The following is a 16,432-nucleotide window of genomic DNA, read 5'->3' as shown; positions in this document are numbered from 1 at the left end:
TTAATTTTATTAGTGATTTTAAATGCATTTGGGGTAAGTGCCTGTACCTGATGCTCCTGTGTGGGATGGAGGTTGATCCTGAATGGGGTCTGCACTGGAGAAAGGAACTGGGAAGAGCTGGATGGGACAGAGGCCAAAGCTTTCCCAGCCCCAAATCCGCAAAAAAAAAAAAAAAAAAATTAACATAAAAGAAACAGTTGGAAATTAATGTTCAAGTGAAGGGAATCAATCTGCATCAGGGCAGATAAAGACAAGCCTCTGGCCCGAGGAGCAGCTGCCTGCTGAGAGAGATAACAAGGTCACTGCCTCACAAAACAGACCCTGCTTCCCATTCCTCCTCCTCCTCTCCTTTCATTCCTGCTCGCAGCCAAGCAAGTCCTTGACAAAGAGGGAATGCTGACTGTCCCTGTAGAGCAGGAGTGAGCAGGGAGATAAGGCAGCTGCAGCCAGAAAATCCCTCACACGTGGATTTTGGGAAGGGTTTGCTCCTTAATACCAATTATGTCATCCCGCAGTGCCCCTGGCGCTGGGCAGAGGGAACCAGGGTTTGGGATCCCATAACCCATCCCTCAAATCTCCGCTGTCCCCACTGGAACTGGGGCTTTGCCAGGTGCTGCTGTGCCAGCACAGGAGACCCCAATCCCGTTCTTCCAAGGGACAGAATTTGGCTGGGATCCCCTTGTTCTGAGTTGGCAGCAGCCTTCACTGTGCTGCTCCTCGCCATCACCAGCAGCCAAGATAATCCCCCCATTTTCCCACAGATCTATCTCAACTATTTCTAGAGAGCTTTTATTTTCCATTCATTTCTCTTTACCCCCTGGAAGTAGCAGGGGTTTTGGTCCAAAGCACTCTGCAGCCAAGGCATGACCCCAAAACCTCCTCATCCTGTGCTGGGCACTGCATCCAGTCACAATAACCCCCTGCCCAACACTTCCATTGCCCCCAGCTCCCCACACCATGGTTTCCCCCGACTCCAGACCAGAGTATCCGATGCAGGTTGTTTTATTTCCTTGTGCTGTCCCACAGGCAGGCAGCACAGTGCAGTGCTTGCCTCTGTGGGTGTGGGGAGGGAGCAACCCCCGTGCTTGTTTGGGTGTTTTTTTGGGATGAATCACAGCCCCACAGGATGCTGAGCCTGGCATTAATAACTCTGACAGCTCCTCAGCAGCGGGTTTGATAACGAAGGTTTTATTCCAACAAGCTTGGGGCAAACCCATCTCTCCTGATGGATGAGGCATTGCAGTGGAGAGCAGTGGTGGTGGTCTGGGCACCCCTCGGCTGCTCTGGCTCCGTGGGAGTCGCTGCAGGATGTGGCTGGTGGTCACAGTGTCCCTGGGTGGCTGAATTAGAGGTCACCAGCTCCGTCTCCCACATCCTCACCTGCTTCAATCCATAACCAAGAAATGGTGGATTTAACCATTTAACCCTCTCGCCAAATCTGGGGACCCCCATCCACAGGGGTCAAGGAGCAGCAAATAGGGACAGGTCAGGGGAGGCTGCAGCCCACCAGTGACCCTGGAATGAGTGGATGTTCTTGCCTCAATACCTGGCCTGTGGGGTGAGAGACATTGGGGTCAGTGGTCCAGCTGGCCAGTGGTGGTCCCTGAGCCCCTGGGGCTGTCAGACACCTGTACCTGTAGCTTCTTGGGCAGCAGCTCCTCGCAGGGGGGTGGCAGCGACCGCTTCAGCCCCTTGGTGGAGCATCCCGATGTGTCTTCTCCCGCCTCATGCCGGGGCTCTGGGGGCTGGTATCCTGTCTGATTGGGATCCAGAGGGTCTCGGGAGAGCAGGATGCAGATGGAGGGGATGTTCTTGTGGACAGTCAGGTTCTGTGGGGGGCCATCGGGCGGTGGGTCCTTGTTCTCCCAAACCTCCAGCACAGTTTTGTAGCATACCTTGGTGACCTGGTGGAGCCCTCCCAGCTTGCGCTTCATGATCTCCACGCAGGTGATGGTCTTGGTGACCCCCCTGCCGCAGCCGCTGAACACAATCTGTCGCCTGCCCTTTAGCTCCATCTGGGCCATGGCAAAGTTCATCAGGTTCCTGATCTTGCTGCCCTCCTTCACTTTCATCTCCACCACATCTGGGGGCAGGTCTGGGAAGGGCAATGGCATCTCCTCCTCCGAGGTCCTCACCTTTCGGAAGTTCTCCATCCTCGACTGAGCAACGGGCTTGGCTCTCCCTCCTTTGGCAGCCATCCTTCACCTCTTCCCGGTGTATCCACACGGGCTCCTAGCCCCTCGAGACCATAACAGGGCTGACCTTGCTGCCCTCCAGCCCAGCCCTGTGTCCTGCAACCACCAGCCTCTTCCCCTCGGCTCTCCGGGGGCTGGCAGTGGGCTTGGTGGCAGTGCCAGAGGCTGTCTCCTATGGGAGACAAAGCTGCAGGATCCCCTGGGTGCTCCCAGTTGCTCTCAGCAGGGATAACAGCCGGCTCCAGCTCTCCGTGATGCTTGGGCTCCTCCGCTCCCACTGCAGCACTCGCTTCTGCTGCTCTTTGCTTCATTCTGGACTTCAGCAGCCCCCAGAGCTGTTCTGTGTAATTAGCAGATCCTCCCCCTCTCCCTCCCCTTCCTCCCCTCCTCCTCCTCCTCCTCCTCCCCTGCTCAGCCGCCCATCCCAGCACCCAGCTCCTGCCTGCATCCCTGCCAGGCAAAGGGGAGGGCAAGGAACCCAGGTCTCTGTCCCGGAACAGGGAAGGAGGGGAGAGTGGAAGGCAGAGGGAGAAGCTCACTCTTGCCTTCATAATGTTCCCAAAGTCCTGCCCCCTTAAAGAGAACCTGGTCCCTTCTGTCGGCGCTCGTTCCTCCCAAGGACATCCACTGCTAACTGCGAATGTCACCCTGCCTGCCTGTCCTGCAGCATTCCCAGAGGGATGCGGAATCCCAGCCACGTTGTATTCAGAGATGGCACAAAGATGCAGCAGGTACTTCGGGAAGTACTTTGGACTCTGAGCTCGACCTTTATTAGCTACGAGAGAAGCCAGTGGAACCCGCAGCCAGGAGCAAGGCTGGCAGATGGCATCGCAGGCGAACATGCCTTGAGTGTGCCAGGGCTCTGCTCCCCCCAGCACCCCACATCCTCAGCCCCGGCTCTGCCGGCAGGAAAACCTCTCAATTCCCAAAACTCCTAGGAGCAGATGCCATGGCAGATCTGGTTTTCATGGGCAATTTCTCTCTCTCCTGCTCATCCTCCTTCTCCATCCCTCCCTCTCCCTACTGCTCTCCCAGTCCCTGTCCCTGATGCATCTTTACATCCCCAATGTGGAGCTGCCCACTGTGGGCTCACCATTACAGGTACTGGCAACAAATCCCAGGAAATCCCTGCTGCAGGCCAGGAGATGTCCCCTTCCTGCCCCCAATCCCGTCACGGAGCAGAGGAGACGTCCCTGCCCCAGGCTGGCCCTCTGCCCGCTCCTGTCACCTGCCTGTCCCCTCCCGCCCTGCTGGCCAGGGGATCATTGCACAGTGGAAAGACATGAGAGTATTGACTTGCAGTCAAATCTTATCGGCCTCTGGAGGCCCCTGGATTGGTTTCACTCCTAGCAGGGCTTGAAAAAATACATAAATCGATGTCATGTCCATGGAGGTGAAGGCAGGCTGTGGCTGTCACCTCCTGTCCAAGGAGGATTCCACATCCCTGTAGTCCCCCAAAGCAGCTTTCTGTGGGTGCCACTGCCTAAATGGGAGTGGATATGTAACACCGCTGATCTAGACACTGGATTGGGATCTGAGTGGGTCTGTGGGCAGTTGGATGGGACCCTCTATCCACAAGCAGTGGATCCCTGGAGATGGGGAGCATTGTTTCCCATCTAACCCTCCCTGAGGCTCCTTGGAAACAGAGAAGGAAACTGAGGCAGGGCAGGCAATGCTCCCAGACCCACCCCCAGCACCAAATCCAGGCTTTGAGCATTCCCAAGTCCCTTCTGGTGCTCTGCAGTAGTGAGCAAACCTATTCCCTATGCTCCCACCTTGGATTCCTCATCACTCTAAGACAAAACAATGACATTTCTCCATCTTTCCATTTGATAACACTTCGTGGAGTCCTCGCAGAAGGACTTGGCTCCTTCCTTGGGCAGACAGGGATGGATTAAACCCCTCAGGAAAATTACTGCCTTCAAAATGTGCTAAACCCCTGGGGAAATAATCGGGAAGGATTTTAGTGACTGAGAAATCCCTCAGGGTCATTATCCAGGTAGCCTGGGAGGGTTACATGGACACAGAAGGCTGACAGCTCCAGGACTCTGGGCAAGCCATGTGAATCCCTGGTGCTGGCTGAGCCATCCAGACCTTCTTTCCTGACCCAGAACCAGCTCCTGCCTCCCGTGGCCCATTTTCCATGGCGTTGTGGTGCTTCCCCACCATCAGATGAATGGAAGCAGCAGCGGCTTCTCCCCCTCCATCTCTCATTGCTGCTTAATGAACTCTGCTTATCGCAGCCTCCGAAATGGAGGCGGGAGAGGTGCAATCATAGAAAGGCTTCCAGAGGGTGCGTTCCCCCCAAGGCCAAGGCTGTGCTGGGAGCAGAGGGGGCATTAATGACAGGGGCTTATTTTCCCTCTGCAGCGCTTAAAATGTAAATGAACTTCATTATTAGCAACTCCGTTGCTAATTACCATCTGAAGCTATTCATTAGCCTGTCAGCTTATTTGTTGGAGGACAACAGAGTGCATGGGTTACTCCAAGCCAAGGAATAGCTGAAATGAGCTCAGCAGGGTGGGAGAGGAAAAGCAGGGATGGGGGGACAAAGGCATAGACAGCTCCAGCCATGGGGGATCAGGGAAACAAAAACTGGAAAAGAGGATGGAGAGTCCTTTAAAATGGAGAAGCAGCAAATGGGAAAGGCAGGAGTGATGAAAAAATAACAGTAAAGGAATTACACTCTGAGTACTGTCCATCTGTCCTCCCTGAGCACCCACTCTGGTTACGGTGGGACCCAGGAGTGGTTTCTTCTTCTCTTTTCCCATTACAGTTTCTCTCTGAGCATTCCAGTGCCATCCCAACCCCATGCCAGAGTAGTTCCAAATCCCTGCGGGACCCTCTTGCCTGGTCCCAACCCCACAGGAGGCGTGAGCTTGGAAGAGCTATTTGGGAGAGCAGCCAGGAGGAGAGCTGGTGGTGGCAAGAATGGAGAAGGCTGCTGGACACAGCACAGAGCCCAGCCAAACCTGGACAAGTGGGGAAAAAAACCCAGAAACATATTCCTAACGGAGATCGGGGCAGCTGGAGAGGAGCAGTAACCTGAGCTCCTGTCCTCCACCTGCCCTCTCCATATTTTCTTACATCCAAGGTAGCCCTGCTCAGGAAGGGGACGGAAAGTGGGAGCATCCGATACAAGGAAAGTGTCGGTGCCATCGCCCATCTCTGCGTCACATCGGCCCGGCTCAGGTCTCAGCCTCTCATCACGTTGCAGTGGGATGATGCCAGGGGTGATTGTAACCCTGGCAAAAGGGGTGCAGAGGGACCCTCAGGGTGCCATAGCTGTAGGGAGCCCCTGCCCACATCCTTTTCAGGGTCCTTGAGCTGCTGCTTCCCAGGAACAGCCCCCTGAGGATGCAGCCCAGGCTGCAGGGTCTGTGTCAGGAAGCCAGAGGAACCCTCAGAGCATCCTAGGGTGGTACCAGCTCTCTGCTGAGTTCTTATCCCTCCCGTAAGCAGAAAATTACAGAGCTCAAGATAATCCTCATTTTGAATAGCCTGACAGTGAAAAAAAGGGAAAAATCCCTTTCATAAGACAAATCCCTTTGCAGAGCTCCGGCATGATAAGCAAAGGGTGTTGTAAGGACCCTGAGGGCATTAATAAACCTGAATGTTCCTCACCAACCCCACCTGGGACCCCAACCCATCCCTCCCCATGGCCCAGGAGCCCTTTTTAAGCTCAATTCAGGGGTCTCACTCCTAGTCTCAGCTATTGCAGGACTGGTCTCTGGGTCAGCTGCAGCCGGTCTGGACTCTAACCTACAGATTGACACTAAACTGGACCTGTGGATTGATTGCCTTGGTTTTGAACCTGATTGCCTGCTGGGAATTTACTGCTTGATCCAGCCTTTTCTTTGGACCTGCCCATCCTCCCCAACCTGCCCTGCTTAGGGAGTGTGGGGTGGGCAGTGAGGCTCTTCCCTCTGTTATCCCTTGGCTTTCCAGGCATTCCATGTGAAGCAGGGGAGCACGCATCCATTTGATTCCTGACCATCCCTGATTGGAACACCTGCCGACAGTCAGGAATGTGGTAGTGCTGAGGGCAAGGATCAGCCCTGTAGGTGACCATTCCCAAAGCCTCAGTGGCATGGGAAGGTGCTGAGGCAGCAGAGATGCAGGTGGGGAGGAAATTTAGGTGAGAGAAAGCTGGAAAGGTAAGAAATAAAGGACAAGAAATCAGCCCCAAATCTCCAGTGTGTTCAGTGCCCACAGGCAGAGCCAGAGCAGCTCTCTGTGGCACTGAGCATCCCCAGTGCTTGGCAGGAGTGGGAATCCATGAGCCCATCCTGCTCCTGGGCAGGGCATGGAGCTGGATGTGCAGGGGTCCCTGCTGTCTGTGGGGAAGAGCTCAGGGTCCAACACCCAGAAAGGGGTTGGAGTGGACAGCTGGGCCCCCTGCTATGGGTCATCTGCAGCATGCTGGTTTTTCTGCTTCCCTTTATTTTACCATCTGTGAAGCAGGCATTTTCCCTATTTCTGCCAGGTTTCTTTCCTTACATCCCCACTTACTTCCCCTGCCAAAGCGGTTTGGCCACTGAGGCTCACTGGTGTAACAATATTTTGCTGCTTCCTTGCCCAGCTGTTCTCATCTTCCCATAGTGGGATGTTGTCCTTGCTGCCCCTCCATGACCCTCGAGGCTGGACCCCGGGAAGGGAGGATTTAGTTGTCCAATAAAGTAATTTTCACAACATTTCACTGATGTTCTCTCAAGCACTAACTGGTGTGCACAGCACTCTGTGTGATGACACAGAGAACAAGCGACACAGCCTATGGATCTCTTAGGCTGATTTGGGATTTATATGCCTTTTAGGAGCTTTTGAACCCAGTCTGTGAATCAGTCCAGTCACTTACCCTGCCCTCTACATCCCAACCTTGGCATAGCTGGCAAAAGTAATCAACATATCCTCTGCCCTTCATGCAAGCCCTTAATTAATTACTGCCCCCAGAATGAAGCACATCAGGGTGTGGACATGAAGTACACCAAATTTGGCCCTGCTGGTGAGACCCACTGATTTCCCATTACCTACTGGACACAGAGGGAGCCTGTGTGCCCTGCCAGGGGCTGTCCCCCAGAGCCTCTGCCCTACCAAGGGTGGTCTTCTACCCACATAGTACTTGCCATGGCCTGGGTAGGAGTCACTGCACACCTGCCCCACAGAACCTCCATCCCCATAAAGCTTCCCAAGCCCCATAGAGCAGCCCCACAGAGCCTCTATTCCCGTAAAGCCTCCCAGCCCCATAGAGCACTCCCAGCCCTATAGAGCTCCCATTCCTGTAAAGCCCCCCAAGCCCCACAGAGCACTCCCAGCCCTACAGAGCCCCCCAAGCCCCACAGAGCATTCCCAGCCCTACAGAGCACCCCAAGCCCCACAGAGTACTCCCAGCCCCATAGACCCCCCCATCACCCAGAGCACTCCCAACCCTTTAGAGCCCCCCAAGCCCCACAGAGCACTCCCAGCCCTATAGAGCCCCCCAAGCCCCACAGAGCACTCCTAGCCCCATGGAACCCCCAGCCCTACAGAGCCCCCCAAGTCCCACAGAGCGCCCCCAGCCTTACAGAGCCCCCCAAGCCCCACAGAGCACTCCCAGCCCCCTGGGACCCCCAGCCCCTTAGAGCCCCCAGTAAAGGCCCCGCCTCTTCTCCATGGCCCCGCCCCTTCCCCTCGGCTCCGCCCCTCCATCCGGCGGCATCAGGACCCTGGACAGCGGCGGGCGCTCTCGCGAGATCCCGGCGCTGCCCATAGCCCGGGCCGCGGCGGCGCCTCAGTCTCGCGAGAGCGCGGTCGCTGCGGCAGGAGCAGCACCGGGCGGGCGGGCGGCCGCCGCCACCCGCCGGGAACCGGAGGGGACGGCACGGGTCACGATACGTGGTGAGTCCCGGGAGTGTGGAGAGGGGAAACGCCTCGGGGTGAGGGCGCTGGATGCTCCCCCCGAGGGGGCTGACCGCCCTTTGCACCGACCTCCTGCTCTGCATCCCACTTGCGGGGGGGGATGCGCGGCGTGGGGCAGCCGCGGTGACCCTGCACACGCGTGGGTGCACCGGGGACCGTGCGGGGATGGGGCCGCCCTTCTCCTCGATCAAGGCCGCTGCTGGGAGGCTGCGCCGGCTTTGAGGTGGGGATGCGTGGGGCACGCAGCCCTTCACGCGTGGAAAACGCACGGGCAGCGATCCACGGCGAGGCCGAGCCCTGCCTGCCCTCCCCATACCCACCCCACGCACCAGAGGGGTTTCTTTTCGGTGCCTTCACCTATTTGATCCCCCTCCTTTTTCCATCCACTCCACCATAGTCCTAATTTTGCAAAGAAACCCCACCCGGATTTATGGCTGTCCCGGTGTTTTCGCCCCACGGTGGCGCAGGTGTGGGGCCGGGAGGTGCCTGGCTGTGTGTCCCCGCTCCCGGCACACGTGGGTCGGGGCGGCCGGGCGGACGTCACCGCGCCCGAGGAGCTCGTATTTATAGCCCTGGCGGGATGGACACATCCGGGGGCTGCCGGCGATGTCGGGAGACGGCGAGCCCTGGGGGTTCACTGTGTCTTTGGCCCTGGAGGGTGCGAAAAGACCCCTGGAGAGAGCGCCCCGAATCCTCCCGGGAGCGCCAGGCACCAACTGCCGGGACCCCGTGTCCTTCGAAATGTGCTCGCCGCTGCCAGCTCTGCCTCTATAGCTCCGAAAGGCCAAAACCTGCAGGCAGGTGGGGGATACGCCATCTTCACGCTTTTATTTAAAACCTCAGGTCTTAATTTTTTACTTTAATTAGTCGTAATTTTCCCTCCTGGCATAGAGCTGAGCATGGAATGGTCTGGGATGGTCCTGGGATGCCGAGCTCCCCAATTTCCCACCTGCATGCTCTGGAATGAGGTGCCAAATGACATGAGTAACTGTTAAGCCAGGCACTCAAGTGACTCATTATTGACAATCGCCACTGATTTATTTTTTTTTCCAGCTGATTTCTCTGCTCTGATTTCCCTGCTCCTTTTTTGGCCTTGTTTTTGGCTTGGGCTTGCAGAGATGGCAGCTACGAGGCAGCCAGGTAGTCCTCTGTGCTGGAATTCAGCAAAAATAACAATAATACATTTTTTTAAAGAATCATTTTGGGGCCAGGTCATGAACGTGAGGGTTTCAAACTGCCCACAGCCACCTCCTTTCCCTGCTGCCCTACCTGGCCCTCTCCTGGATGTAGGTCAGTTGGGAGTGGGAGGCCCCACATTACTGGATCCTCTCGTAATCTTCTATCTTAACTGGTACATAAGCCTGAGCCAGAGGAGCTGGGATTTATCACACTGCCAGCCAAGTGCCAGCCTGGATGTGTGATAGTCCAGAGTATCACAGAAGTGAAGCAAACTGCTGTCCTTGAGTTGTTTTGGAATGGGGGGAAGGTAAAGGCTTCTGCAGAGGTCCCTGACCACTTCAATCAACTATTTCTCTCATTCTCCTCCAGCTTTGCTAAAGCTCCCACGTTTTTCCCAAGTGTTTTTCCTGAAGAGCAGAGAGGGTGAACGTGTGTCAGCATGGCAGGTACGAGGGGCTCTGGAGATCATGGTGGGCTCTATTGGCCATAATGTCACCTCGTTAGTCACCAGTGGGGTGGTGGGTGACCATGGCTGCAGGATCCATGTGGCCAGTGAGGGCTGAATTTGATCCTTTTGGGTTAGTGGTGGTCTCCATGAGAAATCCTTAACTCCTGTGTAAAACTTGTCAGTTCTTCCTAAATATAGGAAGCCTCCTGTTTTTGTTGAGCTCTGGGCAGTGCCTGACACCAGTGAAACTTTTCCTTGCAGAAAAGGTGAACAACTTCCCTCCCCTGCCCAAATTCATCCCCCTGAAGCCATGTTTCTACCAGGACTTCGATGCGGAGATCCCGCCGCAGCACCGGACCATGGCCAAGCGGCTTTACTACCTCTGGATGCGTGAGTGGCTGTGTGGAAATGGCTCCACTAGGATTTGTTTGCCTCTCCAAAGGCTGCTCCTCAGGGAGCTGCCAGCTGAAAGGGCAGGGCAAGGTCAGGGGAAGCCCTTCTCCCCCTCCAGGCCTTGGTGTCTCCTGTCAATACTCAGGAATGAGAGGTGGGCTGCAGCATCTCATGGATCCCAGCCCTTCCAGCCTCCAGGATGGAGCTGTGGAGCTGGCTCAGTGTCCCAGGGTCATTGGTGGTGATGTTGATGTCCTGCTGTAAGGAGGAGACCGCTCAGACTGGAGGGCTGGTGTGTTTGCTCCCCAAAACCGGAGCTTGAGTCTTCCTGGAGCTTGCCTGTTCCTCTTGCATGCCTCTTGTGTGCCGTGCTGTGCTAACAGAGCTGTCACCAGCTTCCAGCTCTTCCAACTATCCTGGATCTCTCTTCTTCACCAACCCTGGGCAGGGAGCAGAGCCAGAGAGACAGGTCACACCCAACATAGGTGGAAACGTGCACAGCTCAGGGCAGGCTGGCGCCAGCATTTAATTTCTTTTTAGAAGGACTTAGTTCCCTTATCAGGCATTTCCCCTGAACTTTGGAAGCAGCAATGCCCAGGGAGTGCCTTGTGTTGTAGGGGCAGGTTAGGAAGAGCTGAGCAAACACCACAGAGGTTGTGTGTTCCTGCTTTTGGCATGGCACCAGGCTGGCATCCCTGGGGCTGTGTCCCATCAGGAAAGTGACCCTGGGGTCATCATGTCAGGAGGGTTTGCTTGTTTAAGGCATGGGAGGAAAAAAGCTGTATTTCCTTGGGGAAGCTGTCTTGGAGGTGTTCAACTCCCTCCTCATCCCAACCATGATGTTCTTCCTTTTAATGTAACAGAGCTTGGTCCTTGCTCCTCAGCACAAGCACCAGCTCTCAGAGCCAGTTGTTGTCCCTTGGGTTTTGCCTCTGGAGCTCCTCTGTGGTCATTTTCTCCCCACCAGCCCCTCAGACACCCAGCACAGAGTGGCTGGAAGGTCTCTTCATGTCCTTTAGGGCAGCCCAGGCAGCTGAGCTCCTTCCCTTGCCAGCTGCAGCTCTCAGGCAAGCGGCAGTGGGAGGGCTTTCGTTCTCATCGAAATAATGAATCATTCTCCAAACTCGGAGGCGTCAGAACGCAGCTGAGCCTTCTCTGCTTTGTCCTGTGTCTGCTGAGCTGGGATTCATAGTCAGAGCCCTTGTGTGGCCTGATCCCAAGCAGGGGTGGGCGAGGGAAATGTGTCACCCCCTGAACTGGTGAGGCCGGGGTCAGGAGTTCAGGATTTTGGCTCTCCGTGGTGCTCGGGGAGCTCCTGCACAAGCTCCTTCAGCAAAGATATATCTGGAGCAAGCAAAAAACTTCACCTTAGTTCCTCCAGTTTCCTTCTGTTAGTGGAAATGTGTCCCGGCTCCATAGGAGTGGGAGGATGTGACTCCTGCCAATCTTTAGAGCCCTGAAACTGCTTAGGGAATTACAGCTCTGAATGATACATTGATTTTCCTCCTGTTACACTCAGCTGAGGCCTGACCCCCTTCGGCCCAGCCAGCCTGGGAAAGTGCTCCCAGCTTAATTTAAGGGAAGTCCAACTAGGGCAGGACTCGGAGGCCACATCCGTGGGGTTGGGGTCCTTGGTGTCTCAGTGCCCCCCTTGCGTCCGTGCTACTCTGCTCTGTGTGTGTGTGTGTTTGCAGTGAACAGCATCACCTTGGCGGTGAACCTTGTGGGCTGCCTCGCGTGGCTCATTGGAGGCGGCGGAGCTGTAAATTTTGGACTGGCAATTCTCTGGCTCATTCTCTTTACGCCCTGCTCCTATGTCTGCTGGTTTAGACCTATTTACAAAGCTTTCAAGTAAGTGGTCGCACCTGAGCCTGGCTTATTTTGCCTTGTTTTCCTTTGGAAATGGTCAGTGTTTAGCTTGGGGCACTGCCTGACTAACTGGGGGAATTCCTTTCTGTGCAGCCCTTTAGCTTTACTTTCTAACCTTCAGAAACAGAGTGTTTGGGATTTCCTGGGGGCCAAACCCCCCATCAGGCGATGTAAGGACACTTTCCCTGTGCCTCTGTGCAGCAGTGGGGGACAGTGGTGAGGATGCAGCTGGGCTGCCACTTTCTCTCTCATCCCTGAAGCATCTTTTTATATTTTTCCACAAATCCTTGAGGTATTTGTATGGATTACCCATGGTGCTGAGGTCAGTCCCCAAATCTAGAGAACTAGAGGTGTATTTATTCCCCATGTGGGGTGGTGTGAGCTGAGAGCCGTGTCCCAACACAGATGTCCTCAAGCCCAGATGACTGAGCCATAGGGAGGGTCTGGGCCCCGTGGCTTTCCCAGGTGCCCCTTGACCACCCTCCAGCCTTTTACAGTTTCTCTTTTGCCTTTAATTTTGTTTTTCATCACTCTCCTGCTAAACCACAGCCAGGTCTGATATGTAGGACCATCTCTCTTCCCTTGGAGTGCAGGAGGGATGGAGGTGCAGGTATGACTGAGCCTTCTCTTGCAGGACAGACAGTTCCTTCAGCTTCATGGCCTTCTTCTTCACCTTCATGGCCCAGCTGGTGATCAGCATTATCCAGGCAGTGGGGATCCCTGGATGGGGGGTCTGGTAAGGAAAATGCTGCTGTGCTGGGTAGAGGGGTGGTCACTGTGGTGTTTTAGCATCCTTATTGGTTCTCTCCTTGGGGAATACAGTTTGAGGAGCTGGGAGGGCTGCTGGCAGTTTGGGAGAGCTGGTGAATGAACCAGTTGTTTCCATCTCCTTGCAGTGGCTGGATTGCAGCGATTTCCTTCTTCGGGACGAACGTGGGCTCAGCTGTGGTGATGCTGATCCCCACAGTGCTCTTCACGGCCATGGCAGTCTTCTCCTTCATTGCTCTCACCATGGTAGGGCAGGACAAACAGAGGTTCCAGAACACTGCTTTGGGTGGCCCTTGCTGCCACCCCGGGAGCTCCATGCCGGCCACAGGTGCTCAGCCCCTCTGGATTTTCCCCGCAGGTGCACAAGTTTTACCGGGGCAGCGGCGGGAGCTTCAGCAAAGCGCAGGAGGAGTGGACCACAGGGGCCTGGAAGAATCCCCACGTGCAGCAGGCGGCCCAGAACGCGGCCATGGGGGCGGCGCAGGGCGCCATGATGCAGCACGAGACGCAGTACTCGGCCACCCCCAACTACACCTACTCCAATGAGATGTGAGCAGCAGCAGGACTCTGTCCTCGGGAGGAAGAGCTGGGGGGGGGAAAGGGAGGAGGAAGCCTGAGCTGAGTTTCTGCAGCTGTCTCAGAAAGTCAGAGTGTACCATAATGGTGGTTCTTTTCCCGTATTTGTAACGAGATCCTTTGGGATTTTTTTTCTTTTTTTTCTTTTTTTTTTTTTTTTTTCTGTTTTTCTTGTCTTGAGCTCTTCTTTTCTCCTTTTTTTTTCCATTCTGAAGAGGCCGTGAGTTGACCTGCAGGGCTCTTGTTGTGCGTGATAGTCAGTGTCCATTCACGTGTCTTCTTCTTCCCAGTGGAATAGTGTACAGTGGTGGTTTTTTAATTACTGTGGTGATAGGTGTACGTTAGAACCTCATCAGCCAAAAGCCCCCCCATGCCCCCAAAAAGGGAAAAAGAGCAACCAGCATCTATCTTCCCTCTTGGAATAAGCCTGAACCACGGGTTTTTGACGTGTGTGAGTTTTCTCTTTCAGTTGGTAGTGTCCAGCCACTTGCCACTGTCTCAGCAAGGGCAAGCAATCCTGGGAATTCTCCTTTTTTCTTTTGCTTTTTAACTAGCAGGTGGCTGACTGAATTAGCATTAAAAAAAGAAAAGAAAAGAAAAAAAAGGGAAAAAATATAAGAAACCCTCAATCCTGCTGTTGATATGCTGGAAGCCAAGAGATTCCTAATCTACACCCTGGCTCAGGATCTACAACTTCTCTTAGTGTGTGGTGTTGTAAGTGAGTAGTTTACACTTTGACGTGGAGGACCAGTGTGTGTGTATGCATGTGTGTGTGTTGGGAAGCAAGGACAGGTTTTCCCTGCGGGATACAACCATCCCATTCCAGATTCTGCATCCTGAATCTGGTTCTTTTAAAGGCTTCTGTTTTAAAAAGCAGCTGTAAAAGCGACAGAGGGTTCCTCAGAGGCCCAACGCTTGGGCAAGGCTGCAGGCCAAATCTTGCCACCCCGTATCCCAGCACATCCAAGCAGTCTCCCTGCTCATGGAAACAGCCAGGCCAAGATTTGGCCCCGTTAGCTTTGGAGGTTTGTGCTAATTTAAGTCTCTTAAGGAAATCTCCAGGCTGGAGGGAAGGACTGCTGCTCACCTGCGCCCCTAAAAGGCGTGGTGAGGTGTGGCCATGTGATTTCCTGGTGCAGAAAGCCCTGTCAGGCCCAAATCCCTGCCCTGTTTGGGGATGTTGGACATTAAATAATGATCCTGCACCCTAGTAGGAGGCAGCTGAGCTCAGACCAACACTTCTTGGGGAAGGTGACTGACACACCCTGGAAAAAATTATGAGTGGGAGCATAAATGGGATGGATGCTGCAGGGCAGGAGTAGGGAAAGCTACTTCTCCAAGATGCTTTTCAACTCTAAATGCACTTTAAATAAGCCAATTTTTTCTCCAAGTCCTCGAAAAGCAGCCCAAACAGAATCCAATCCATCCCCTTGGCTCCAGTATCTCCTGCCTGGCACAGGGAGGGAGCTCAGTGTGCCACCAGCTAGGACTGTGCAAATCCCCAGCCCCTTACCTCTCCCCTCCATTCCTCCAGTGATGCTTGGATGTGACCCCTACCCCTGAGAATCACTCAAAAAAAAAGACCTTCTCTTCTCCAGCAAAGCACACCAAGACTAGTTTCCTTTTTAAGGGTATCACTCCAGTCATTCTGCAATAGGCAGTTGTCTCTTGACCAGACTAAAATGCAGCTACTGATAAGATGCCTGTCTGTGTGTGTGTGTGTATATATTTATGTATAAAATGTCAGGAGAAAAGTAATCCTTTGCTAAGCCTATTATGTACTTAATCAGGTTTAAATATTGTGCAATCCATTTCTAGCTCGCCTAAAACTGACTCTGCCAAACCACGTGCTCTGTCATCCGTGTCTGAGAAATGATGAATTAAGTGACTTCACCTCTTGCGTTGACAATAAGATGCATCAATAATAATAATAATTATAACTGTAACGAGCTGTAACTAACAGACATTGCTTCAGCACCAAACCCTCCTCTCCGATGTGTCTCCTGACTGTGTGAAATGTTGCCCCCGTGGCTCCAGCCAGGTGGGAAACCCGACCCCTTGTTCTCACCTCGGTTGTTTGTGAGCTGCCCTCAGCGGGTGGGGCTGATGAGGGTGTGATCAAAGCGTGGTGCTCCTGAAGCCCACGGGGTGGGAGAGACTGGGGGGCGGGCTGCTCCTGCTGCTGGGCAAGAGACCTCTCGGGTAGAACACGCCTGGTGCTCTCCTGAGCTCTCCCTGTCACCTTCCTTGTCCTGCAGTCAGAAAGGCAGAGCTCTCTGCCTCTTGCTGTCCTTGCCTCTTGATTATAGCCCATATCAGAGGGATGTCCAAATAACTGCTGCTTTTGAATGGGATCTGCAGAGGGCTGGGCACCACCTGCTGCCCCAGATCTGCTGTGCCGGCATAATCATGGAATGGTTTGGGTGGGAAGGGACCTTCCACTATCCCAGGGTGCTCCAAGCCCCAATGTCCAACCTGGCCTTGGACATTTCCACGGATACAGGGGTAGCCACAGCTTCTCTGGGCACTCTGTGCCAGGGCACAATTCCTTCCCAGTATCCCCCTAACCCTACCCTCTGGCACGGGAAGCTATTCCCCCTCCTCTGTGCCTCAGACAATAAATAGTCCTTTAACCCATTTTCCCTGCCAACTCTGTGTGGGTGCCGTGGATCTCGTAGGAAAGGTTTCACTCCTGGTCTCTAACACTTTCTAGGCTCAGATATGACCCCTGTCACTTGAGGGGCCCTCAGACACTCTCCTTGCCCCGTTCCCACACGCCGAGTTTTTTTGGCCTTTGTTACGTTCCAAAACCTTGCCACGAGCCAGAAACGAGCATTCGGGCCGAGCAGCCTGAAGCCACCCGTGGCGAGATCCCTCGCGTGGGCACGACTGGGGCACAAAAGGGCACAGAGCCCTCCGGGGTGGCGGCACAGCCGCCATCAACCGGGACGGGGCCATGAGGGGCCGCCATGACACCCCTTCCTCCCGCCGGCCGCGCGCGCTGGCCGCACCAATCATCACTGTGGGCGAGAGCAATACGCACCAATCAGCGTCGTGGGCGGGAGCAGTACACACCAATCAACACCATCTCTGCGCCTGTTCCCGGCAC

General features: G+C 54.6%; 2 protein-coding genes across 3 annotated transcripts; one reads left to right on the top strand and one right to left on the bottom strand.

Annotated features, from left to right (window-relative positions):
• Positions 1–1,486: 1,486 nt before the first annotated feature.
• RPP25 (ribonuclease P/MRP subunit p25) lies at positions 1,487–2,198 on the bottom strand (the record flags this gene model as incomplete). Its single annotated transcript, XM_083870594.1, has 2 exons — positions 1,487–1,546; positions 1,635–2,198. 2 exons carry the CDS (start codon positions 2,196–2,198, stop codon positions 1,487–1,489), a joined length of 624 nt encoding a protein of 207 aa, XP_083726720.1.
• Positions 2,199–7,980: 5,782 nt separating this feature from the next.
• On the top strand, positions 7,981–15,475 carry SCAMP5 (secretory carrier membrane protein 5). 2 transcript variants are annotated; one of them, XM_083871131.1, is made up of 7 exons: positions 7,981–8,069; positions 9,639–9,715; positions 9,979–10,107; positions 11,805–11,961; positions 12,614–12,715; positions 12,876–12,993; positions 13,106–15,475. In XM_083871131.1, exons 2-7 carry the CDS (start codon positions 9,709–9,711, stop codon positions 13,298–13,300), a joined length of 708 nt encoding a protein of 235 aa, XP_083727257.1. In that variant the 5' UTR covers positions 7,981–8,069; positions 9,639–9,708; the 3' UTR covers positions 13,301–15,475. The 2 variants fall into 2 exon arrangements, with proteins under 2 accessions (XP_083727257.1, XP_083727258.1); XM_083871132.1 differs by having other exon boundaries at positions 8,022–8,082; positions 9,650–9,715.
• The last annotated feature ends 957 nt before the right edge of the window (positions 15,476–16,432 follow it).

This window comes from Zosterops lateralis (genome assembly GCF_965231275.1).
Source record: "Zosterops lateralis genome assembly, chromosome: 13".
In the NCBI taxonomy this organism is placed as follows: Eukaryota; Metazoa; Chordata; class Aves; order Passeriformes; family Zosteropidae; genus Zosterops; species Zosterops lateralis.
The sequence above is the reverse complement of the archived record's forward strand: the minus strand, read 5'-3'. Positions and strand labels throughout refer to the sequence as shown.

Coding starts and splice junctions, on each gene's coding strand:
- SCAMP5 (XM_083871131.1), top strand. Junction 11,962..12,613: donor CCTATTTACAAAGCTTTCAA/GTAAGTGGTCGC, acceptor CTTCTCTTGCAG/GACAGACAGTTCCTTCAGCT. Junction 12,716..12,875: donor ATCCCTGGATGGGGGGTCTG/GTAAGGAAAATG, acceptor ATCTCCTTGCAG/TGGCTGGATTGCAGCGATTT.